We start from the raw sequence: 25,748 nt of genomic DNA on the forward strand, positions 1-25,748 counted from the left end.
CGTCCTTTCTTTATAAATGAGGACAGTGAGGCTTAGTGGGGGAAAGAGCCCAGGATCACCAGCGGATGTACGGCAGGCCGACTGGCCCCCAAATCCAGTGCTGGCTCCCGGCACCTTCCAGCCCGCTGCCCGGGCCCCGACTCCTGCAGGACCAGATCCGACCTCACCCGCTTTCCTTCTCGGTCCCCCTCTTGCCCGCCCGCAGGTCAGCATCACGGTGATCGAGGCCCGGCAGCTGGTGGGCTTGAACGTGGACCCCGTGGTGTGCGTGGAGGTGGGCGACGACAAGAAGTACACCTCCATGAAGGAGTCCACTAACTGCCCCTACTACAACGAGGTCAGCGCCCAGGGCCCCAGGTGGGGAAGGGGCCTCCGAACCACGGCAGAGGCTGGGCCCCGGCCCCATGGGGCCCAGCAGGAGAAGCTGGGAGTCAAGGGGCACAGAGGGCCACCAGCCGGCGTGACCTTGGCCCGCCCGTTACAACCCGCAGCCTGCTGACATGCAGTGCTGCCCCCTCTGAAGCCCCGGTCCAGATCCCAGCCAGACACAGGTCTGGCCAGGGGCCACCCTGTGAAAGGAATAGCACCCCAGGTCCTCCTGTGCTGCTCCCAGCAGCGCCTGTGAGTGAACTGCACACCCCCTGAGGCCTGGTCCCAGATGTTTCCCAGGCCAGAGCCCCGGGGCGGGGCCGCCTCCTTCCAGCCCCAGCCGTGGTGGCACTGGCACCGTTAACGAGCACCTGCTGCATGGCGGCGGGCACTCTCGTAAACGTTTTTGGTGCGTCATCTCTTCTGACTCTCACACTGTCAGAAGTTGTCACCATCAATCCCATCTTACCCAAGGGACCTTGAAGCTCCTGGAGAAAGACCTGGCCCGGGTGCTACGTGCCAGAGTCGGGTTCTGTGTGCACACGCTCTCTGCTCAGCTGCCGTCATGGGCACCTGAACCTCTTCGGGGTCCTTCCAGACCACTGGCCGTGATGCTTGGGGAGTGAGGGGTAAAAGGCCCAGTACCCACTGCTGTTCGTTGCAGCTGTTTGAGGCCACATCGAAGTTAAAGGACCTCACAGACCTAGTTCAATCTTTCCATCTTACAGAGGAGGAGACTGAGGCCACAATATGAAAAGGGCCAAGATCACAGAGAGTACTGTAGACAGAGCAGGGCCCAGACTGCCCTGCCTCTGCCCAGCGCTCTGTCTGCCACCTTGGACGGTCACCCCAGACACAGCATCGTGACTCTGGGCTCCAGGGAGGGACCCATCTTAATCAGCTCTGGGGAAGGATGCCCCTCAGATGCCTGAGCACACATCAGGCTAAGCCAGAAGTCAGCTGGCACCCTGGCCAAACGAGGCACCTGCATCCTGTGTTTCGGTGTCCGTCCTGGGGGTGGTGAGGGCTGAGGGTGCCGTCTGCTGCTTGGGGGAGGGCATCGCTTGGGAAACTGTGGGCGGCCCCAGTCGTGGGCCTTCAGGAGGAAAACCCAGGCACAGCTCTGCCCTTCACGGGGACCCAGGCTAAAGCCAGAGCCTGGCCGAGGTCTCCTCAATGACCACAAATGGACCCCATTCTCACAGCTGGTTTCCTGCAGGGCCACAGGGCTGGGACACTGCTGTTTCAGGACCCCCCTCAGCCCCATGTGGCAACCTTCCCAGGAGTCAGGAAATTCGGGCTGGACACCTCTGACCTTATGTCAGGACACATCCCTGACTGGAAAAACCTCCGGCCTAGATAACATCTATTTTTCCCTAACAGTTGTGGAGACAGGGCCCCATGGCCTTCCACAGTTATCTGATAGTGGTGAAGCCATGTTTGCCTGAGGGGAGGGCTCACCTTGCAGCAGGCCCACATGCCTCATGTTTCATTCAAATGGTTTCCTCCTTCCCAAGGAAACAGAGCTGTTCTCCCCACTCTGTGGCTCCTCAGCAAACTCCTACTCACCCTGCAGAGCCCAGCTCAAATGTCCTTGCACTGAGTAGCCTTCCTGGCACTCTCTAGGTCAGAGGTCAGGGCATTCCTCTCTCTCTGACAACAACATCCCCAAGTTGCATTTGGTTCTTCATGTCTAACCCGGGAGGCTCCCAGTCTCCTGCATTGCTGTAGCCCAGCCCAGGGCCTGCCATGTACCTAGAGGGCTTTGGTAACACTTTGCTGAATGGATACTTACCCAGACGAAGAAATAGACATCCGCTGGGCATCTGCTCTGCACCAAGCTCAAGCCTGGCCACAGAGCGGGTGCAAACAGCACACTTCCTAGTTCCATTTTCCAAACTCTACATTTATATCCGCTAAAACTGTTTATTCCACTCATCTTTGGATCATCTTAAATTTACACCTGATCATATTTTTGTTCTTTTTCACAAACACAAGTAACTCTGATTTATTCAATTTCTGTTTCCTCTAAACCAGAGTTTCTCAAACTCAGCACTGTGGCTACTTTGGACCAGGTAATTCTTTGTTGTAGGGACTGTCCTGCGCATTGTCGGATACTGAGCGGCGTCCCTGGCTTCTACCCACTAGATACAAGCAATCCTCCGATAGCAATCCTCCACTCAGATGTAGCAACCAAGAAGGTTTCTAGACATTGTCAAATGCCTCCCGGGGGTTAAAATCAGCCCCAGTGGAGAACCAGTGCACTAAACTATCTTCCCATGATTCCTCCCAGCCCCAAAGCTAGAATTTTCTTTCCCTTTTCTTCTTCTGGTCCCAGGGGTGTGCTGCTTCCCGCTAATTCTCTGAGTTGATGGGAACCTACCTTTGGTTCCACTAAACACAATAGAGGGAGGTGGGAACGACCAACATCACTTAGATTTCTAAGTAATCACAAAAGGGAAATATGTTCAGGAATTACAAGGAATACGACCCCAGACAGCGCAGAGTTCTAGCTTAGTTAGCTCGCTCTCCTAGGGCTGACACAGCTCTGCGGCACCTGGCCTGGCCTTGACCCTCCCGCCTGGCTCTGGACCTGTCTTCCTGTGAAGGGGGGCTCATAACCATCACCCCCCCCCCCAGAACAAGCTGACAGTCCACAGCCCAGGCCAAGACCTCTCCTCGGTGCGTCCGGTCCCAGACACTGTCATCTTCCTTCTGCCTACAACCACCTCCCCCCATTGCCTTGAATCCTTCTCGTTCTACATCCCAAAGAATCTACCACTATATCGTCCACTCAACATCACCAACTCTGCCTTTGCTTTTCTTTTGACTCCCTTTTGTCTATAAGGCCTTTCACTCTAGCATATTCTAAGCACAACTATGAAGAACCATTACGATCAAGGACAGGAGCCAGAAGCCTATCATCTATCCATCCATCTACCTATCCATGCATCCATCTATCTATCTATCCACCTAGCTGTGCCTTTCCTCAGTCCCACATACCTCCTAGTGACCACCACTTCCTCACCTTAATCCCTGCACTCATTTCTGCGCCCCATCTTTCCTGAAACTGCCCTGTTCCAGACATCAAGGACCTCAACATCCACCATTTCTCCCTCTCCCTTGACCGCCCCGGCCCTTCCATCCTCTCGCCGCCCCCTGCCCTGGGGACCTCTCCCGCCACTCTCCTGCCTTCCCCTCTCTCCAGCTCCTCTCCTCACTGCCTTTCTTGGCATCACTCCCTGTGACCACTGCTGAAGTGCTGCTGCTTCTTGGAGCCCTGTTCTGGGCCTGCTTCTTTCCTACTGTCCTTCCTTCTCTCCCTGGGTATCTCCCCAGCCTCAAGGCATCGGTTACCATCTGCGTGTCTAGATGCCTGTACCACCCACCTCTCCAGAGCTTCAATTCCCCCGTGACCAGCATCATCTGGGCATAGTGCTTCGTAGCAGTTGGTATTTATTGTGCAGTGGCCGTGTGCATGCCTGGGTTGAATGCTTGACCCAGGTCATCTCATTTAGATTCTGAACCACGCCTCCCAGCAACCCCGTGAATGCTGCCCCGGAGCAGTCCCACATGGCGGCCCTGGCTCGTTATCCCCACGTCACAGAGGTGTAAACTGAGGCTCAGGAAGGGAGGTGATTGGAGCAACAGTGAAAGCTCAGTCTTTCTGGCTCTAAAGCTGGCGCTGTTACCCACAATGCTCTAGTGTGAGCCTCCAGCAGCCAGGAGCAGATTCTCATTTACTCCAAGCTCTTCGGCAACCTTTCTTCCATCTCCCTGCCCACAAGTTCACCAAAACAGTGGGCCTTCTGCTCGCTGTCCGCACCCTCGCTCCCAGCGCCTGCACACCGAGGCGGGGACAGATGGGTGGGCACTGCAGCTGTGAGTGGCAGCTCCCAGCCGGAGAGGACAGGTCGCGCCCACAGCACTTACATTTATAGCAGATTAAGTGCATCGGTTCTAAATTCCAAGGCTCAGCTTAGTTTACGTTTAAACACCTCCAAACTTGGGGTGCATCTTCCAGGCAGCATTGTGGTTTAATGGTGATGTCTGTGGGACCCATATAACCACAGCGTATCTTACATGTGTCTCATCAAGCCTCATAACAAGGCTCTGAGGGGGGCCATCATGACCCCCGTCTGACAGCTCAGGAAGCTGAGGTTCAGAAGATGTGTTGCTCAAGACCACACGACTCCCAGCTCCCCCGGGGTCGGGGGACCAGTGGTTGCCCCGCCTGCTCATCCAAACTTTGGGGCTCAAGGGAAATGGCCGGGGTGCAGACAGGCACTGTCAGGAGGGAGGGCCCGGCATTTAGCCCCTGCCCTCCAAGTGACAGCAAGTCTGGGTCCTTCCCCCTCCAGTACTTCGTCTTCGACTTCCATGTCCCTCCTGACGTCATGTTCGACAAGATCATCAAGATCTCGGTGAGTGGGGAGCAGTCCCTGGCAGGCGGGGCTCTTAGCTCAAACTGCACCTCTGTGCAGACTTGAAAAGGGCACCCCTCTGGGCGGGCCAACCCTAAAAACGCAGACCCGCACCCAGACACACAGCCGGGCAAGTGGGGCACAGGCTGGGTGTGGGCCCCTCTCGCCCCATTAGCTAGATCCTTCAGCAGAGCGTACAGCCTGCTCACACGTACCTGGCAGCCAGCAGAGCACAGGCGAGGCACACGAGGCTGATACTAAGCCTCAGAGAGCGGCCCCTGCCCTGCCAGGCGCCCTCCTGCTTCACCTGAAGCTCACATCCCCAGAAAGAGTGACATGGCGCCGCTATCAGTCAGCCCTTCCCCGCCCCACGGAAAGCCTCAGCCCCATCCACCTGACTGGTGACTGGTGGTTCTGCCCGGAAGGTGATTCACTCCAAGAACCTGCTGCGCAGTGGCACCCTGGTGGGCTCCTTCAAAATGGACGTGGGGACCGTGTACTCCCAGCCGGGTGAGTAGCTGCACAGCCGGTCAGCTCCGGGACACGCAGTCCCTCCCACCCTGGCGGGCCCTGGGCTCAGGTGAGGCCGTGAGTGCACACGGTCTTCAGGTATAAAGAGCGATGGGGTACCCAGCCTGCATACAGTCGCAGTGACCACCTGCGCCCAGTCGGCGGGGCTCACGGGAGGCCTGCAGAGTCGGCAGCATGGCCCCCTTTTACAGCTGAGGGGCCTGGGCGCCAGAGAAATGCCGGGGCTTCCCTGGTCACCCAGCTGGTCTACAGTGAGGTCAGGCCGTGTGACTCCAGAGTCCCTCCTGAGCCACGCTGTCCTCAACACCCAGTGCGGGGGGCGGGGGCAGTCTCTGAGGGATACTGTGCCCTGAAAACACCTTCACTGACCAGCCGTCCAGGGACCCAGGCTGCCTGAGAACAGCCGCGTGGGCTATCTGCTCAGCAGCTCTGGGGGAACCCATACACCAACACCGCGTGGGGTTAGTGAGGGAACCCCAAGCCCTGGCCCAGAGGGCTGATGAGGCTTGGACCAGACAGAGGAGGTGCCTCAGCCTGACAGACAGCACTCACCACACGGCCAGCTTGGGAACCACGGGCAGACAAGCTGGCACTGGACCCCACCCACGTCCCTGAAGTGAACCCGCCACTTGGGTGCAGTAAGGACCCCATTAGGCCCTCTGACAGTGACAATACAATTTCACCCAGACAATCACATTTGACCCTCACAAAACAGTGAGGGGGACACCAGCATTCCTTCCCATTCTACAGACGAGATAAATGAGGCTAAAAGAAGTTGTGTCTCAGAGGTGCCACTAAACTGTTAGGTTGAACCAACTGGCGATTCCTTATGTTCAGCCTAGTAGACACTTGGCTGGCGCATGTTATAACTATGACTCAGACCAGGAAATCTAAGCCGAAAACCCGAGATTATACACATAAAAATCACAAAATCATAGAACATTCAAGCTCGAAGAGACCTTAAAAACATCCAGTCCAATCTCTCTCTGAGGGAACAGAAAGAAAGAATCCACTCCCTCTTCAAATAGCCTTTAACTCTGAAGACAAATTTTATGTCCCTCCTGAGTCTTATTCTCTTTCCTTGCTAAATTTCCCCAGTTCATCTAATCATTCATTCACACATCTGTCTGTCCACCCATATATTCTTTCACCCACCCACATATCTACCTACTCACCTGTCCGTACGTTAATCCATCCTTCTATCCATTTATCCATCTGCCATCCATCCATCCCTCTATCCATCTACCTTTTAGGCCAGCCGGGCACCCTACCACCCGTCTTCTACTATCCATCTCCCCATCCAGCCATCTGGCTATCTATCTGTTCCTGTATCCATCCCACAAACATCCACTCTGGCAAGACCCTTGAAGCTCTGGGGCAGCCTAGGACATGGCCCCCTCCTCCTGAGATGCGCCAGTTCAGCTGACAGCCTCCAGTGACCCCTCACACACATGGCTTACTCCGCTCTCACCATCCCGGTCTGTCTCTTCGGACTCTGAAATGGCACTATCTCTCCAGAGACACAGTTGGCCTGGCCTATCCCCAAACAGGCCGATTTCTGCACACAGTCCTGAACACATCTCACAGAACCAAATGGAGACAGAGGCTTGCTGGCAACAGGTCTGAACTATAGGAGAAGTTGAAAGAGGAGGGAGGGGAAGAGGAAACTTCTGAGTCCCTGGAGATTCCAGTGCCCACACAAAATCAAGGAAGAAGATGTGCCCTTCGTACAGGCTACGCCTGCAAACAGCTTTAAAGTCAACCTGAAGGGGCAGATCCGTCCTAGAGTGGGCTCCTCTCCTGACATCTGTCCTTTCCTCCACACCGTCTTAATTCCTGGGAGTATTGGGGTGACACTACCAGTGTCTGTCTCTAGGAGGCTTTCAGTCTGAAATTGGAGACAGACAATAAGTAGATAATCACAGTGACAGTGAGATAAGAGATGTACATATGGAAAGGGGCCAGGATCAGCTCTTCTGAGGAAGTCAGGGAAGGCTGCATGGAAGAGGAGACACATGAACAAAATGATTAGAAGTGTGAATAGGGAGGTGGAGGGTTGGGGTAGGGGGCAGAAGGGATGGGGGCATTCCAAGCTCAAAGAACAGCAGCCACAAAGACATGGGGGTATGAAAGAGCAATATGAATTATTCAGAGAGGGGTAAACAGCTTTGCTTGCAGGAGCACGGGGTGGGGGGGGAGGGGTGGGCGGGCGGAGGGTGAACATTGCGAGCTGCAGAGAGCTGTATCAGGAGACCCCACAGGGGATGCTGAGGTCTGTGGTCTTTCCCCCAAGTACTGGCGAACCTCAAGTGGGTTTGAAATGGGGAGTGAGAGAGGGAGGGCCTCTTTGAGGGCTCTGTCTGGCAGCTGCATGGTGGTTGACTGCATGGGTTGGGGGCAGGAGGGCTGCAGGCAGAGAAACCAGTTAGGAGGCTCCTCTGTTTGAAGCCATGCCACACGCCTGGGTGCATGACCAGGGGCGGCGCCTTGCCTCGGCCACCCTTGCTCGGGGACCTCTGTCTCCCTGGCCGAGAGGCAGGCAGAGCTGTGGCCCCAGGGCCCCAAGACCTGGTGACCTGGGCTCCGAGGCCTGCCCCGAGGACAGGTGCCGCCCTGGGTAGGCCAGCAGGTGCAGCCCCTTCTCCTCGCCACTGCAGAGCACCAGTTCCACCACAAGTGGGCCATCCTGTCGGACCCCGACGACATCTCCGCGGGGCTGAAGGGCTACGTGAAGTGTGACATCGCCGTGGTGGGCAAGGGGGACAACATCAAGACGCCCCACAAGGCCAACGAGACGGAAGAGGAAGACATTGAGGGGTGAGGCTCCCATCCTCCCCCAGCCCCTGGAGACCCGGCCCAGCCCTTCCTGGAACACCAAGGGAACCCCCAGGGTGGACTTTGCCCAGAGATCTCACCCTCCATCTCCCTACCCCTATGCCCAGATGGCCCATCTCTCCCTGGAAGGACTGAGGCCAGGCCAGCCTCGGTGTCCGGGGACTCTCCTCATGGGGCAGAAAGGACTGAGGAAGGGCAGGCAGGGGTTCACAGAGGACAGTCACGAGTGACAGTCATTTGACATCCAGGCTTCTGACTGTGAGAAACTTGGAAAAAAAAAAGCAAAGTCCCAGAGCTGCTGGGTCTTGAGTCTACACGCAGGAGAGCAAAGAGATTTTATTTTCTGTACCAGTTCCAGGCAGCTGACAGTGGTTGTTGAGAAATATTCTGGGACCTCATCTGGATTCAGTGAGGAAAAGTGCAGGATCCAATGAATCATGCCTTCCACGGGCCAGGGAGGGAGAGTGGGGGCCAGTTGTGAGGTTTTTATATAGGAGACGAAAGATGTGACACACAGCTGAGAAAACTGGATAATATTATTAAGAGTGGTCTCCCATGCTACAGTTTACAAAGTACTCATATATTTTAACCTATCTGAGCCTTATCGTATTCTGAGAGGGAATATCATATTATTCCCATCTTAAAGGTGAGTAAACTGAGGCTTAGAGAGATGGGGAGATTTGCCCAGGATCACAAGACAGCAGGTGCCCTAAACTCCAGTGTTCTTAGTCCTAGTGTGGGCCTTCTCAGCCGTCCTTCACCTGTTGTCCCGGCCCCCGGGGGTATGTAGATGCTGAGGCAGGAGGCGGGGTGCCCGGGGCTGGCTACCACAGCCCTGGCGTATGTGCCGGCAGGAACTTGCTGCTCCCCGAGGGCGTGCCCTCCGAACGCCAGTGGGCCCGGTTCTATGTGAAGATTTACCGAGCAGAGGGGCTGCCCCGCATGAACACAAGCCTGATGGCCAACATGAAGAAGGCTTTCATCGGTGAGAACAAGGACCTGGTCGACCCCTACGTGCAAGTCTTCTTTGCCGGCCAGAAGGTATTGGGGTGCAGGAGGCTGGGGCTTGGGGTGACAGGCACCAGAGGTGCAAGGGGTTGGGTGTGAGGTCCTGGGGATGGATGTGAGGCAAAATCAGAAGCCACGAGACTGGCCTTTGATCACCTTGGTGAGTCACCTCTAGAAGTGAGGAGAGAGAGATGAGGGGAGCTCTAGCTCAGAGGGGCTGGGGGGGCGAGGCCAGACTGGGCCGTAGGGATTCCTCACTGCCCCCAGGTCACCAAGAGCTGAGAGGAGGGGGCCACTGAGAGGGAGAAGAGCCAGAGAGGCTGGGGTGGGGAAGGGTGAGGAGGTAAGTACACACACACACAGCACATGCCCCCACATAACACACATATACACACTCACACACAGACACACATGCACACTCATGCACGTACACAAGCCCTAACCCTCGCTCCCTCCCACCAGGGCAAGACTTCAGTGCAGAAAAGCAGCTATGAGCCACTGTGGAATGAGCAGGTGGTCTTTACAGACCTGTTCCCCCCGCTCTGCAAGCGCATGAAGGTACAGATCCGGGACTCAGACAAGGTCAACGACGTGGCCATCGGCACCCACTTCATTGACCTGCGCAAGATTTCCAACGACGGAGACAAAGGTCAGCAGCAGGAGACCGGGGGTGGGACGTGGGGCTAAAGGGGTAGCATAAATGAGAACCCCCCATACACCACCACCATCCCGCACCTCTGCCTGAAAGGTGCCAGGCATGGTCAGGGCATTGCCAACAGCCCCCGCCTCCAGGGAAGGGTGGACACTCATGGTTCACGTCTGCACAGAGGTGCCTGGGCCCTCCTGAGCCAGGCTGCCTGGATTTGAACCCCAGCTCTGACAGTTAGAAGCTGCGTGACCTTCATGCCTGTTTTCCCATCTGTAAAATGAAAATACTAGTAATTATATACATGTGTATATATACATATGTAGTACATATATGCGTGTACTGCTGCCGTAGTACCTATCTACAGACTTGTAGTACCTATCTACAGACTTGTAGGACCAGAGCACTGAGCTGAGTACCAGGGATACAGAACAAGCAGGAATCCGTCCGGTCTTCACGGTGCTCCCCTGGGGATGAGGGAGACGGGTGTGCTACCAAATGCTCAAAACCTGAGACAGAAGACACAAAAGACTACAGATTGCGTGATTCCATTTGTATGGAATGTCCGGAATAGGCAAATGCATAGAAACAGGAAGTAGATGAGTGGCTGCCAGGAGCTGGGGGGAGGGGAGCTGGGACGAGCCACTGAAAGGTACGGGGTTTCCTCTGAGGAGGATGGAAATGTCCTGGATGGTGGCATAACATAGTGAATGCACGAAAACCGCTGAAATGCATACTTTAAAATGGTGAATTTTACGTTATAGGAAGAATATCTCAGTTTTTTAAATGCTATAATGTTTTTTATAAACTAGGCAGAACAGAAACCAAACAAAACTCTTAAGGCAGAATTGAATCCGTGCTACACACGAGACATAACAAATCCTAATGGGAGAAAAATAGTTGGGACTAGGAAATGGGGGTACTTCGTGGAGGAAGAGCGTTTAACAGGCACAGGTGGAGAGTAAGGGCCTTCAGAGAGGAGAGGAGGGGTCTGCAGAAGCAGGTGAGACCCTCGTGGCACGCACAGACGGCAAAGGCCTTGCTGAGGAGCTGGGGAGGTGCTGGCATCTGTCCTTCAAGTAGATCACAGAGGGCCCCTGCAACAGGCTCCAGGAAGCAGGGGGCATGATTTTGCTCCACAGAAATGGACGTGTGTGTACGTGGAGAGGCACGGCCAGCTCAGGCTCCTGCAGAGAATAAGCAGACACACAAAAGTGCCCCATGCAAGTGACAAGGTCACCCCACAGCCAGCCCCGCGCAGCAGACACCGCTCTCCCCGCAGCCCCTGTGAGCCTCGCTGCCCGCAGGCCCTCTGCTGCCTCAGACATTTCCCCGAGCGAGACACGAGGTCCTCAGCTCAGCAACCAGGAGTTACAGGCCAGGAGCCCCCAAACAGGTCCCCCCACCCGAGTGAGCCCCTCGGCCCTCTGCCCCCGGCCCGCAGGCTTCCTGCCCACGCTGGGCCCCGCCTGGGTGAACATGTATGGCTCCACGCGCAACTACACGCTGCTGGACGAGCACCAGGACCTGAATGAGGGCCTGGGGGAGGGCGTGTCTTTCCGCGCCCGCCTCATGCTGGGCCTGGCGGTGGAGATCCTGGACACTTCCAACCCTGAGCTCACCAGCTCCACGGAGGTGCAGGTGGAACCGGCCACACCCGTCTCCGAGGTGAGGCCCCAGGGCACTGTGCTGTCCTCCAGAGCCCCCCGCTCAACCCCCTTCCCACCACGGCAGCCTGTGCCTGGCCTCTGCCAGTGTCCCTCCTGCCTGCCTCAGGGGGCCAGACCCCAGGATGGGGTTGCCCTCCCCAGAAAGCAGGAGGACCTCTGTCCCCTCCCACTGCCTCTGCCTGTGCTCTCCCCGGAGGCCCCAAGGTGGAGCCTTGTCTCTGCCTTGTTCCTGGCCACGGCTGTCCTTGTGCTGAACGTAGCAGCCCTTCCTCCGGGGACAGGCTGGAGGGCTGAAGGAATTGGGCCTTCAGTGTCGGGGCTCGTAGCTCCACAGCTGGGTAGGATGTCCCCACCATTAGCCCCCAGGGCCTGTCTAAGACGTAGGAGGAGGCCTGGCCCCAGACCCAACCCCCCACACCGTTAAGCTTTCCGGAGGGTTTGAACCACCTTCTCCACAGAGCTGCGTGGGGAAAATGGAAGAATTCTTTCTATTTGGAGCCCTCCTGGAGGCCTCAATGATCGACCGGAAAAATGGAGACAAGCCCATCACCTTTGAGGTCACTATAGGTGAGAGCTGGGCTCGCAGGGCTGGGGGCGGCCAAGCCCTGCTCCACAGCCTGGGGGTGGCGGGGAACTTTGACCACTTCCCTCACGTGTCCTCAGGCACCCACACCACATACAGCGACTGCACCTGAGAACACACGCCCCACAGGGTCGGCCTCAGCTCCACCTAAGGGCTAGGCTGTGTTAGGGACACGAGGAGGGAAGAAGCCCTCCCTGCAGAAGGGAGCGAGGCCCTCATGGGACTGGAGAGGAGAGATTGGGAATACGGGCCACGTCCTGGGCTGGACCTTGAGCTCAGTGGTCATCAGGGCTCCTAGTGAGACCTCTGCAGGAGTGCAGGACACGGCCCCTTCCTCTGGCGAGTGTTCTATCGTGTCTGAGCTGTCACAGACCTGCGAGCACCAGTCCCATTCCCTGACTCTCCCCCTTCCCTCCCACAGACCCCTGGACTGGAGGGCAGGGTGGGGCCTGGTGGGAAAAGGACTCTAGGCCCTCGGGTGCCCCCTTCTGCCTCCAGGCAACTATGGGAACGAAGTCGATGGCCTGTCTCGGCCCCAGCGGCCTCGGCCTCGGCCTCAGAAGGAGCCTGGGGACGAGGAGGAAGTGGATCTGATCCAGAAGTCGAGTGACGACGAGACTGACGACGGTGGGGACCTGGCCTCAGTCTCCTCCAGCCCACCCATGCGGCCCCAGATCACCGACAGGTGAGCCGGCCAGGACAGAGGGTCCTGGGAGCCCTGCCTGCTGCCTCCCATCCTCTCACGGCCTGGCCCCGCCCCACCCCCACCTGCCTGGGTGCCCAGTCCTCAACCTCCCGCCTGCTCCCACCCCAGGAACTACTTCTATCTGCCCTACTTGGAGCGCAAGCCCTGCATCTACATCAAGAGCTGGTGGCCGGACCAGCGCCGCCGCCTCTACAATGCCAACATCATAGACCACATCGCAGACAAGCTGGTCAGGGCCAGGCCACGGCGGGGAGGGGCAAGGCGGAGGGTGTATGCTTCAGAGGGCCTCGCCCAGCTTGGACAGTTCCCCTGCAACACACAAGTCCTGTCTGCCCGGCAGCATGCCGTGGGGTTGGGGGAGGAACTGCAGAATGGCCCCAGTAGAACCTGTGTTCCTGTCCCCGCCCTAGTCCCAAGAGCAGTGGAGAGCCTGAGGGCTGCCCGGAGTGGAGTCTGGGAACCCTGGCCCATCCAGCCCCAGGTTTCCCTGGAGGTGACTGGCCAACCCCTCTGTCTCTGGCCTGCACTCCCCCACCCCCTGCATCTAGCCCTGAGTTCTGTCCGACCCCTGTGGGTCCACCAGGACCACAGACTCATGGCCCAGAGGTGGCTTCTTCCTTCAGGTTCTGAAAACAGAACGCGGAAAATTTGTGTTTCCTTGTGATGGCAAGACAGTCCAGAGATGGCGCTTGTGGGAGGTCCTAGGGCACTAGCCCCTCATCCCCCTGATGAATGGGGGAGACATTTGGGGAGGCTGAGGGGGCTGTGGCTCACACTCCTGGTTCACAGGAAGAAGGCCTGAATGATGTGCAGGAGATGATCAAAACGGAAAAGTCCTACCCTGAGCGTCGACTGCGGGGCGTCCTGGAGGAGCTGAGCTGTGGCTGCCAGTAAGTGGCAGGGCTGCCAATGGGGGGTCAGGAGTGGGGGGTTTGCAGAGAAGGAGGCATCTGCACGCCTCCTGCTGGCGGGTGGGCTCTGCTAAGCCCTGCTTCTTCTCCTCCCAGCCGTTTCCTCTCCCTCGCGGACAAGGACCAGGGCCACTGGTCCTGCACTAGGCTGGACCGGGAGCGCCTCAAATCCTGCATGCGGGAGCTGGTGAGGATGCGGTTGGACCACACCAGGGATGGAGGGAGGGTCTGGAGGTGAAAAGGGAACCCGAGGTGGGGGACATCTGTCTCTGAGGTCACAGCCCCCAGGGCCAGACCCTCCATCGTGCGTCATGACCTGAGCCCCACTTACACCCCCGACCCCGGCAGGAGAGCATGGGGCAGCAGGCCAAGACCCTGCGGGCACAGGTGAAGCGGCAGACGGTGCGGGACAAGCTGAGGCTGTGCCAGAACTTCCTGCACAAGCTGCGCTTCCTGGCAGACGAGGTGCGCCCCCTGCCAGCCCCAAACCAGAGTGATCCGAGGTGGCGGAAGGGGGGCTGCCCGGGAGGGGCTGGGCCAGACCATCCAGGAGGCCCCTCCTGCTCTGACAGCCGTTGGGGGACAGGAGAGACCAAGCCTTTCACCCTGTCCCGTGTTCTTCCCGCTGGATCGGTGGGAGGAGAAGTAGGACCCAGCACCGGGGTCCTTTCCTCTGTGGGCTCAGGCCTGGCCAAGAGGCAGGACCTCTCCCTTACTGGGCGCCCACCCCGCCCCCACCCCAGCCTCAGCACAGCATCCCCGACGTCTTCATCTGGATGATGAGCAACAACAAGCGCATCGCCTACGCCCGGGTGCCCTCCAAGGACCTGCTCTTCTCCATTGTGGAGGACGAGCTGGGCAAGGACTGCGCCAAGGTCAAGACGCTCTTCCTCAAGGTGCCGGAAGGGGAGCAAGACTGGGGGCGGAGGGGCTGGGGTCTGCGCTTTTTCAAGGGGTCAACCTCCCCTTGGAGGGGGCAGCACCCCCACCCCTGGGTCCGGCTGGCCTGAGCTGACGGGGTGCTCAGAGAAGAGCTGGAGAGAATAGGAAAGGGGTGGCGGGTCCCCCCCTGCCCGTGCCCTTCTGCCCTGTGTTCCGCACCACACAGGCCAGCGGGACGGCTGCGGAGGGCAGGGCCCCCCTGCCCATAGCCTCCTCCAGCCTCCTGCCCCTTCCTCACCCCGTGGGCTCCGGCAGCTGACCCTGCGCCCCCCCGCCAGCTGCCAGGGAAGCGGGGCTTCGGCTCGGCCGGCTGGACGGTGCAGGCCAAGCTGGAGCTCTACCTGTGGCTGGGCCTCAGCAAGCAGCGCAAGGACTTTCTATGCGGCCTGCCCTGCGGTTTCGAGGAGGTCAAGGCGGCCCAGGGCGCGGGCCTGCACGCCGTCCCACCCATCAGCCTGGTCTACACCAGTGAGCGAGGGCTCCCGGGCCTGGGCGGGAGGGCACCGGCGGGTGGCCTGTTCCCTGAGCCTCAGCCTGCTCCCCCCACAGAGAAGCAGGCCTTCCAGCTCCGCGCCCACATGTACCAGGCGCGCAGCCTCTTTGCCGCCGACAGCAGCGGTCTCTCGGACCCCTTCGCCCGTGTCTTCTTCATCAACCAGAGTCAGTGCACAGAGGTGAGGGCCCCGGGGAGGAGGGCGCGGCTCTGGCTTTGAGAGCACTGGAGGGGGCCTGGGAGCCTCTGGGACCTGGAGAAACAGACCAGCCAGTACCCCAGATCCTTAGGGGGAAGCCTGGCAGATAACTGCAGGCCCAGGCCACACAGAAGACAGGGAAGACTTGGCGGGGGGCTGGGAGAGAGGTCAGGAGCAGACCTCACATCAGCCTTCATTTTAAGATTCCCAGAAGAGTCAGGGGACATGGCGCTCGTGCTCCCGCGTCCCCTTGAAACCACAGTGACTGGGGGTGACTCCTCTTCGGGTGTTGCCCATCCACCATCGCTTACCTGTGCCCCCCCTCCATGCTGCAGGTGCTGAATGAGACCCTGTGCCCCACCTGGGACCAGATGCTGGTGTTCGACAACCTGGAGCTCTATGGCGAAGCTCATGAGTTGCGGGACGACCCCCCCATCATTGTCATCGAAATCTACGACCAGGACAGCATGGTATGGGTGGGCTCTGGCACCAGGGACCACGCCTCCTCCCCCGCACTCCACCTGCGTTAGCGGTCACCTCCACAGCCCACCCCCAGAGCCCCTTGGCCAGGGTGCTTGCCGGGGAAGCTGGGAGTCTGGGCTGCTGACCAGCCCCTCCAGGAGACCCCGGGTGTCTCCTGCCCTGTCACTGCAGCCTGACCCCTTCCCGATGCTGTGGGCCTCTGGGGCCTCAGGGAGGAGACAGGCCAGGGCGTCCCACCTCCCGGCACAGACAGACCAAGCTCAGACCCAGATGTGCCCCGAAAGCCTGCTGTCCCCAGCCTTCCCCCATTTGAGGGCCCCCCCAGCCCTGCCCACACCTACCACAGTCAGTAACAGCCTCATAGCTCTCCATGGGAGCTCTGGAGTAAGGGAGTGGAGGATTAGGGTGACCCCTCCAGAGCTGGGGAGCCACTTCCTACAAGCCGCCTCAGCTACTGGGGTGCCCTGAGTGAGCTCTGGACTAGAGGTAGTCCTGAGTCCTGCATCTGCCATTCATTGCCAGCATGGCCTGGAGCTAGCCCGAGACTTGGTTTCCCCCATCTGTAAAATGGGGTGATCACACCTGCAACTACATGGGGCCGTGGTGAGGACTGAATGAGATCCCAGGTGTGAACACGTTTGGTCAGTTCAAGCACCAAGAGGCCACCCTGGCTGTTTGTCGCATCAGGGCAAAACCGACTTCATAGGCCGGACCTTTGCCAAGCCCCTGGTGAAGATGGCCGACGAGGCGTACTGCCCGCCCCGCTTCCCGCCCCAGCTCGAGTACTACCAGATCTACCGCGGCAACGCCACGGCCGGGGACCTGCTGGCCGCCTTCGAGCTGCTGCAGGTGGGGCTGCTGGAAAGAGGGGGCTGGGCCAGGGGCCTTTCTCCTCCCCATCCTGCTGTGAGGCCAGTCGGACAGGAAGCTGGGGGTGTGGTTCTTGGGGACCTGGGCTGTTCAGCCTTCCCTGTCTCCCCAGATCACATGCCAGATAACTCATGGGGAGAGAGAGCCCTCTCCCCGGGCTCCCCAGGGTGTGACACTATGTCCCCCACTCCCCAGATTGGACCAGCAGGGAAGGCCGACCTGCCGCCCATCAATGGCCCAGTGGACATGGACCGAGGTCCCATCATGCCTGTGCCTATGGGCATCCGGCCCATGCTCAGCAAGTACCGGATAGAGGTGTGTGAGGACTCCATCCGGCCCCTCCCAGCCCTGCCCTGAACAGGCCCTGCTGTGCTCTGCTCCCTGGCCCCCCTCACTCTCTCTCCATGAGGGTCGTAGGCATGCATTACACTGTTGGCATCAAACTCCAGGGGTCTTCAGCAACCTCAGGCCATGCTCCGGTTTTCAAATAAGGACACTGAAGGCCCAGGAGGAGAAGTGACTGGCCCAAGGTCACACCCAGGGGCCAGTAGCAGACCCAGGCTTGCGACCGTCCGGCGCCTGCCGCTTTTGCACCGAGTCACACTGCCACGGTCCAGGACCCTTCCTGGCCCTCCCATCTGCCCCCAACACCCACCCTCACCCCCCAGCGCCTTCAGGACACCCGCCCCTCCTCGGCTCTCCCAGCCCTGCCCCTCCTGATGCACGGTCCACCCACAGCCCGGTTCCTCCTCAGGTGGCCCTGCCTGCCCGCAGCTGATGCCCTTTACTGAGGGGCTGTCCTCTCCCCCCACCGCCCCCCCACGCAGGTGCTGTTCTGGGGTCTGCGGGACCTGAAGCGGGTGAACCTGGCCCAGGTGGACCGGCCGCGGGTAGACATCGAGTGCGCGGGGAAGGGGGTACAGTCGTCCCTGATCCACAATTACAAGAAGAACCCCAACTTCAGCACCCTCGTCAAGTGCTTTGAAGTGGTAAGTGTGGGCCGGGACCTGCCTGGGCAGAGCTGGGTGCCTCTGCCCCTTCTCTGAGCTCAGAGTCCCTGCCCCACCCCCAGGACCTCCCGGAGAACGAGCTCCTGCACCCGCCCTTGAACATCCGCGTGGTGGACTGCCGGGCCTTCGGCCGCTACACCCTGGTCGGCTCCCACACCGTCAGCTCCCTGCGGCGCTTCATCTACCGGCCCCCGGACCACTCAGCCGCCACCTGGAACGCCTCAGGTATGGCGCTCCTGAGGCCCAGCGCAGGGCCTCCGGCTCACAGGGCAGCCCACCTGGTTTCCTCCTGGGGCCATCTCTAAGCGGGCCGGGGAGGCCAGGAGGGAGGTCCCGCCCTGGGGGCCAAGGAAGGCTGCCCAGGGTGGCCCCAAGCTCTAGTGCCAGAAAGGCCAGAGCCCAGGGGTCCTTAGAGGGCCTGAGGGCAGATGGCCTCCTCAGCCAGTTCCTGGAGAAGACCCAGGACCCCCCCGTCCCAACCCCCCGAATCCCCCGCCGCCCGGCCTCCACTGTGTCACCCAGCACGCCTCGCCCTCCTCTCTGGCTCACCTCCTCCCTCTCCCCTGGAAAGCTCTAGAGTCAGCTTTAGGCCTCTGGCCCTTCCAAGCACCCCTGACTCTCATGGTCCCGCCTGCTCCTCCTCGTCTGTCTGTCCATCTCTCTGTCCAGGCGGGCTCCTCCAGGGCCGCCGTGTGCTGTACAGTGGGGGCCCCTCTTCTCACCCCACAGGGGAGGTCGTGGTGAACATGGAGCCGGAGGTGCCTGTCAAGAAGCTGGAGACCGTGGTGAAGCTGGATGCGGTAAGGCGCCTGGGGTCAGCCCCACGCTGGCTGGGGACGTGCAACTGCGGGTGACACTTTCCCAGAGCCGGGCCACCCCGCACACAAGACGACACATTAAGTCACTCCTCCTTTGGCGTGCGATGGGCCAGGGCTAACCCTGACTGCACGCGCACACAGCCCCATCCCATACTGTCCTGGAAGGCGAGACTCTCAATTCTGCGTGTGTGTGTGCACATGTGCATGAACATGTGGTACACACGTATGAGAGACAGAGAGAGCAGTAACCGTGTGAAGTGATAGCCTGCAATTATTTTTATTCCAACAAACGACACCATAGGCAATGGATTCCTTGCGCAAACACCAGTGTTCTTTCCAGAGGGTCCCCGGTTTTCCTTCCCAGCCATTTACAAACAACTCTCCCAAGGTGTGGGTTGGGGCAGGATTTCCAGGTGGAAGCTCGTTATTCCTCCTGGCTTTGGGACCGGGGCTCTTTGTCTGCCAGAGGGAGACCTGTCACCTCGGTGTTTGGATGCGGACATGGCGTCAGCAGGGGACGGCGGGATGGAGGCTGGCCTGGAGCAAGCCATCCTGAATCCAGACAGGACAGAGGGGCGGGAAGCAGGCTTCCTTCCCACCACATTCTCCAAATCCCGTTCCTGACTGCATGTGCGTCACACAGCACAGGGGCGTCTCCTAGCCTCTGAGATCTGAGTCCGGTCTGAAAGGATCCTTCCTTACCTCATCATCCTGGTCCCCATAGAGTCCCAGCCAGCAGGCTGAGTTAGCACGGGGCATGGCTCATGGAAAAGGGGAGGAGTCGAGGCCCGGGGCCTGGCCTGCAGGCCTGGGATGGCACTGCCAGGGGCTCTGGGGCTACACCTGGAGATGCCACACCCCCCTCGGCGTCCAGCTTCCTGAGCTCCTCCCTGAGAAGCCTGTTCCTCCTGGAGGCAGGGCTGGGGTGGGGAAGCCCCCTGGTTTCAGGCCATCAGTGAACCAAGAGGACGGCACAGACCTGAGCTGCCCCATCGTCCCACAGGCCCTGGACTCTGGTGGGGCCCTTTTCACCAGGTTCCTCTTCAGCTGTGTAATTTTGTGTCCACTTACTTTTTAAGGCACTTGTCCTTCATCCAGCCAACATTACTGACCTCCAGCCTCATGCCGTGTCCGCCTCCCCTCTTGACTCTGACTGCCCACTGCAGTCATCTGGGGAGTTTACAACTCTCCTGGTGCCCAGTACCCTCATTTGGACTCAGTGGAGCCCTGCAACTGATGATTTTTAAAAGCCCCCAGTAATTCTAACGTGCAGCCAAGTTTGCAAACCACCACCCTGGAAGGTCTGAGGAAACAACTTCGAGGCAGACCTTCCACAGACCCAGAATTGGCCATGTGAGCATGGCGCTCACGACACAGGGAACATCCCTGCCTGGGCTCCCTCTCCTCCACCCTCCCTGGCCAGCCGCTACCTACCACTTCCGGCCCCAGTGGCTAAGTCTGTCCCTGTCTCCTTGGTTCCTTTCTGCAGGCTTCTGATGCCGTCATCAAGGTGGATGTGGTGAGTGTGGGGACCAGCCGGGGGGCTCTGGGGAGAGAAGACCCTGTACTACATAGGGTATCAGACCAAGGAAGACAGCATCAGGGACCGAGCCACCCCATACCCCCTGATGCCCCGGCCATCTCACCCCTCCAAAGAGGCAGAGGGAGAGAGCTGTTTGGACTGCAGGGCCCATGAGAGGCAGTCCTGCCTTGGCTGGGGGCTCATGCTGGCAGGTCATGACCCTCTCTGGGCCGTGACATCCACTTCCATAAAACAAGGCCCTGACCTTGATGTCGGTAGCCCCACAGAGCCTCCTGGAGCCCAGGGCTTTCCTGGAGCAGATGGTCGGAATGAGTGGGGGAACCCCGGATTGTTCAGGTCTCCGGGAATGTCCAGGGTGCAGGGATGTAGGCAGGACTCTAGACCTAGCCAACCCTGCAGGCTGATGAGGAGAAAGAGAGGAAGAAGAAGAAGAAGAAGGGCAGCTCGGAAGAACCAGAGGAGGAGGAGCCTGACGAGAGCATGCTGGACTGGTGGTCCAAGTACTTTGCCTCCATCGATACCATGAAAGAGGTGACGCCTTGGCCTGGGCAGGGGGCCGAGGAGGGACTGGGCTGGGAGGGGTAACCCCAGCTCCACATCAGACCCTCCTATCCAGCTTCTTCCCCGCCCGCACCAGAGCTGGCTCCCCCACTCCATCGGCATGAGCTTGGAGCAGGCTGTCTCAGAGCCTCGAAGTTCTAGCTCACCTTTTTCCAGGATGGAGGTCCAGTCTACCTTCCCTGCCTTGGTTTTCTCTAGTCCTCATTCATTTCCTCCACAAATACCTCGAGTATATATGATGAGTCAGACACCAACCTAGGGGCTACAGGAGCCAAAAGATAAGATTGGCTACCTGCCCTGAGTATTTACTGGACATGCGAAATGGACATGCAAGCAGATACACTACCATGTGATAACAAAGGCAATTCAGTGCCTGGGGGCATCAGGAAAGGCTTCACAGAGGAGGTGACCTTTGAGGAAGAGGAGAAATACACACTCAGAGGCCAAAGGGAGCAACAACTTCTCAGTAGTATTTGCACAGCTATTATTATTTTACATGCCTCCGTCACTGTGGCTGTGAAATGTTCTTCCCCTGTTGTGTGCACACGGGTTCTGTCTGCTGAGCCAGATTGCAAGTTCCAGAAAGCTCATGTCTCCTCTCCCTTGTTTGTCTCTCTCAACACTGCCAGCCTAGCTCAGGGCACTCCCTGACTGACCGACTGACCAGGATGGACATGTGCCCATGGTTGTGTTTCCTCAACCAAGCTGATCCAGCCACATTCTCTCCCCCAGGCCCTTCCTATGACCCGAGTTGTGTGTGATGTTTACTATCCATGTTAGAGCACAGGTTAAACTGCTGTAGCAAGTTAGATTGATGTGAACAAGAAGAAGGTTGGTATGGTGGTTCAGTGGGGTCAGGGACCAAGACACTGCCATCTTGTTACTGGCATCTGCGTGGTTAGAGATGGCTTGCCGTCACGTCCTAATACTAGTCCACGGGAAGGGTAAAGAGAAGAAGGGGACACATACTCCTTTCCTTTTAAGGGCCCAGCCTAGAAGCTGCACATATCACTTCAGCTCACACTGGCTAGAATCTAGTCCCATAGCCACACTTAGCTGCAAGGGGGGCTGGGAAATGTAATCTTTAGCTAGGTAGCTGTGTGCCAAAAACTTTTAGAGAGGAGGAGAGCAGATAACTGGGGGACACCTAGTAGTATCTTCTCCCACCAACATCTCCTCGATTCAAGTTGGCCAGCCTGGAGCTCCAAGAGGCTGCCCATTGTCTCGAGTCTATTCCTGTAATTTGCACAGGCTGTCACCAGGTGGCGGTGACACCTTGGGTGAAACAATGATTTAGTGTCCAGTGTGTACTGACTGAAGAAAATAAGGCACATTTTCTTATTCAGTTATACTTTTCTACATTAAAATAATAATACCACTAAGAAGCAACATTAAAGAGCACATATTTTTCAATCATACACAATTAAAGAATCATAACCCCTAAGTACAGTTAAGTCACATTGTACACATCATAAACTTTTTTTTAACCCACTTAAGCACATCATGGGTTTGAAACCCAATGGAAAAGAGTTTCTGCCTCTAAGCATTTAAGACTGGTCTGACACCACAGTGTGGGTTCAACAAACACCTCCCTAGGAAACCCACCCTCCCTCCTCCTCACCTCATCTTTTGGCAGCAACTTCAACAGCAAGAGGCCTCAGGAATTGATTTGGAGGAGAAGGAGGAGATGGACAACACTGAGGGTAAGCCCTGGAGCCCTGGATCTCTGCCTCTCCCTCCCAGCCCCCCAGATGGGTGGCTCCCCTGCTTGTCACACCAGCTGCTTCTCTTTCCCCTTCCCATGGGCCCTCACAGCTGCAGCAGCCAACAGCAGATATCACCAGGCATCCCTGGGTACCAGAGAGCAGGCTGAGGCCCTTATCTAGAGTGGCTTTTACTCTGACCAGTTCAGCAGCCACAGTGAGGGACAGACATTTAGAGTCACAGAACATCAGAGCTGGAAGGGATCTCAGAGCTCACCCCATTCAGTATTTTCCAGACCTTTTCCATGGAACACTATTAATGGGTCTTCTGAAGGGAAAAGAGGGTTCTGGGGTCAAATGGGTTAAACAGGTCCCTTGGTGCAGGACTTCTCAGTGCCTTTAATATACAAATGCTATTATAAATCTCTAAAAGGAAGACATAATAAAATATTTCCCCAGCTTATTTTACACACACACACAACACACACACACACACACACATATATATCTTTTCTTTTAAAGCATTCCAAGAACGCCTACACCTAGTGTTCCACTGAATGCTGTTTGGGAAATGCTGATACAGAACAATCCTCTTAATGTTAAAGACAAGGAGACTGAGGCCAGAGAGCACAGTGAGCTGGCACCAGACCCAAGCTCCTTCCACGCCCCTCTCTGTCAAAGGGCACGCAACAGGCTCTGCACATTTCTGGCATACTGGTGCCCTGCTCCCATGTGAGGCGGGCACGCCAGGCAGCATTGCCTGCATTTTCTACAGATGAGCACACAGAGACCTGCAAGTTAAATTAGCAAAGCGACAGAGCTGGGTCTCCAGCCCAGGCCTTCCTGCCACATCATTTCTGCCCCCTTGTCTGTTTCTGGCCAGGCCTGAAGGGGCTGATGAAGGGCAAGGAGAAGTCAAGGGCTGCAAAGGAGGAGAAGAAGAAGAGAACCCAGAGCCCAGGCCAAGGGTCTGAGGCCCCTGAGAAGAAGAAACCCAAGATTGATGAACTCAAGGTGAGGGTCTGGGAGCAGACCTAGCCAGAAAGTAGGGTCACACCGGGGGCAAGACAGAGGCCAGTGGACCGGCCTCAGCCCCTGACAGCCCGGCCTGGCTCAGGTGTACCCCAAGGAGCTGGAGTCAGAGTTCGACAGCTTCGAGGACTGGCTGCACACGTTCAACCTGCTTCGGGGCAAGACGGGGGACAACGAGGACGGCGCAACTGAGGAGGAGCGCATCGTGGGGCGCTTCAAGGTCAGGCAGGGAGCACAGGTGGGCCCTAAGTCCTGAGCCCCCCACCAGCTCTTCTCCCCAGCCCAAGCCCAGGGCTGACAGCCAGGTGGAACTGTCAGCCAACCCGGTTGGTAAAGTATAAAAATACTTCCACGCTGATTGATAAAGATCATCTGCCCTAAACCCACCTCCCCACTCCACCCTCCTCAGAGTTGCCCCCCCCCACTCCAGCCACTCCTTCCAGAAACCCTGACTCTCCGTACCCCAGCAACTAAAGGGTTAAGGCCCCACCGCAGCAGGGCGCAGACCCTCAGTGCTCTTAGCTATCTTGCATGCCACCCCTGCCTGTGCCACGGGAAGCTGCACCCTGACCCACTCTTGCCTCACCCCAGGGCTCCCTCTGCGTATACAAAGTGCCACTCCCAGAGGACGTGTCCCGGGAAGCCGGCTATGACCCCACCTATGGCATGTTCCAGGGCATCCCCAGCAACGACCCCATCAACGTGCTGGTCCGGGTCTACGTGGTCCGGGTGAGAGGCCCCTCACATCCTTTCCCCAGGCTCCTGGTCCTCCCGCCCAGGAAGGGCTGAAGCAGCTACAGACTGACAGCCCCCAACTGGAAGACACCAGGGAGGTCAGCTGGTCTAGTACCATCCTTTATAGAGGAGGAAGCCAAGGCCCAGAGAGGGTCAGGGACTTGCCCAGGGTCACACAGCAAGTCCCTGGTCCGTGCTTCTGCCCCTCACTGTCATGGGACCATCAGGGAGAGGGGCAGGGACACTGGAAGATGAAGGTGCCCGGGCCCTGCTCAGGAGCACCCCTCCCATCCCAGGCCACGGACCTGCACCCCGCAGACATCAATGGCAAAGCCGACCCCTACATCGCCATCCGGCTAGGCAAGACTGACATCCGTGACAAGGAGAACTACATCTCCAAGCAGCTCAACCCCATCTTTGGGAAGTAAGGCCTCCTGGTGTCCCACTCCACCTGCCCCAACTTCCCCAGAGCAGACCACCTCCTACTCCACCCTACCCCAGCCCAGCCCTCAACCCTTCTCCCAACCCTGTCCCACAAGGTCCTTTGACATTGAGGCCTCCTTCCCCATGGAATCCTTGCTGACGGTAGCCGTATACGACTGGGATCTGGTAGGCACCGACGACCTCATTGGGGAAACCAAGATCGACCTGGAGAACCGCTTCTACAGCAAGCACCGCGCCACCTGTGGCATCGCGCAGACCTACTCCACGTGCGTGGGGCAGGGCGGGGCAGGGCGCACCTACTGCACCTTGACTCCAAAACCAAGATGCAGACCGTGGGATTTGGGAAGGTGGACATATTATGGTTTCTGTCCCAGCCAGGCCTCCACCCCGCCAGGTTCTGGGCTCAGCCTTCAGGGGCCAGGACTGCAGATTCCAAGACAAGGAGAGAGACAGGGGATTCCAGGACAGAGGAAGCAAGATGAGGAGAGAAAAGCGGGCTGGGAGGAGAGGCAGAAGCGCGCTAGGAAGAGTGCGCTGAGGATCTGGCCGCCCTGTGCCACTGCCAGGCTGCGTGACCCTGGGCAAGGCCCTTAACCTCTTGTGTTATCAGTTTCCTCAGGGAGTTTTTGAAGTTCCGTTAGAGGGGACACGGTGGGGGGATGGTGCGGGCTGCCCTGGGGGAGACTGGATACTCATCCTTGGGACACTGAGCATGTGGGCCGGAGCCCAGGGCAGGAGGGATCAGCCTGCAGCAGCCCTGGTGTGTCAGCTGATCCTGGAACGCAGGGCAGGGCTCACTTGCTGACACGGAGCAACGGCCAACCTAAGGAAACCAGCCAGGACCATCTACCACCTGGGGATGGCCCAGCCGCACCCTGAGCCCCACCCAGCCCATGTGTCTCCTCCGACAGACACGGCTACAATATCTGGCGGGACCCCATGAAGCCCAGCCAGATCCTGACCCGCCTCTGCAAGGAGGGCAAAGTGGACGGCCCCCACTTCGGGCCCCCTGGGAGAGTGAAGGTGTCCAACCGCGTCTTCACAGGGCCCTCCGAGATCGAGGACGAGAATGGTAACAGGATGCTGGACAAAGCTATGGGGGTGTCAGAGGCCAAGGAAGGACCCACACTTCCCTGTGGTGGGACCACCCATCCGCTCATCACCCCAGTGTCCCCCTCCTGTCCGCCCAGCCTCCACCCTTTCTCCCCATCCCACGCAGCGCTTGCTCACTT

At 58.3% G+C, this 25,748-nt stretch overlaps 1 protein-coding gene across 1 annotated transcript in view; it reads left to right on the plus strand.

The window, feature by feature from the left end:
* The window catches only part of OTOF (otoferlin), a 91,582-nt gene that overhangs the window by 59,802 nt on the left and 6,032 nt on the right, over positions 1-25,748 (plus strand). The window contains exons 9-39 of the mRNA XM_004268112.4: positions 206-337; positions 4,731-4,793; positions 5,219-5,303; positions 7,982-8,141; positions 9,014-9,200; positions 9,630-9,816; positions 11,258-11,481; positions 11,942-12,050; positions 12,565-12,751; positions 12,881-13,001; positions 13,562-13,662; positions 13,780-13,870; positions 14,032-14,148; positions 14,427-14,579; positions 14,904-15,093; positions 15,175-15,299; positions 15,653-15,787; positions 16,488-16,649; positions 16,866-16,985; positions 17,498-17,659; positions 17,743-17,905; positions 18,350-18,480; positions 19,988-20,017; positions 20,441-20,572; positions 22,239-22,305; positions 23,189-23,319; positions 23,423-23,557; positions 23,929-24,066; positions 24,369-24,496; positions 24,612-24,782; positions 25,428-25,588. Of these exons, the coding sequence (XP_004268160.1) occupies positions 206-337; positions 4,731-4,793; positions 5,219-5,303; positions 7,982-8,141; positions 9,014-9,200; positions 9,630-9,816; positions 11,258-11,481; positions 11,942-12,050; positions 12,565-12,751; positions 12,881-13,001; positions 13,562-13,662; positions 13,780-13,870; positions 14,032-14,148; positions 14,427-14,579; positions 14,904-15,093; positions 15,175-15,299; positions 15,653-15,787; positions 16,488-16,649; positions 16,866-16,985; positions 17,498-17,659; positions 17,743-17,905; positions 18,350-18,480; positions 19,988-20,017; positions 20,441-20,572; positions 22,239-22,305; positions 23,189-23,319; positions 23,423-23,557; positions 23,929-24,066; positions 24,369-24,496; positions 24,612-24,782; positions 25,428-25,588 (4,198 nt within the window). The remainder of the gene's footprint in view (positions 1-205; positions 338-4,730; positions 4,794-5,218; positions 5,304-7,981; positions 8,142-9,013; positions 9,201-9,629; positions 9,817-11,257; positions 11,482-11,941; positions 12,051-12,564; positions 12,752-12,880; positions 13,002-13,561; positions 13,663-13,779; positions 13,871-14,031; positions 14,149-14,426; positions 14,580-14,903; positions 15,094-15,174; positions 15,300-15,652; positions 15,788-16,487; positions 16,650-16,865; positions 16,986-17,497; positions 17,660-17,742; positions 17,906-18,349; positions 18,481-19,987; positions 20,018-20,440; positions 20,573-22,238; positions 22,306-23,188; positions 23,320-23,422; positions 23,558-23,928; positions 24,067-24,368; positions 24,497-24,611; positions 24,783-25,427; positions 25,589-25,748) is intronic.

The sequence above is a fragment of the Orcinus orca genome, chromosome 13 (assembly GCF_937001465.1).
Source record: "Orcinus orca chromosome 13, mOrcOrc1.1, whole genome shotgun sequence".
Lineage (NCBI taxonomy): Eukaryota > Metazoa > Chordata > Mammalia > Artiodactyla > Delphinidae > Orcinus > Orcinus orca.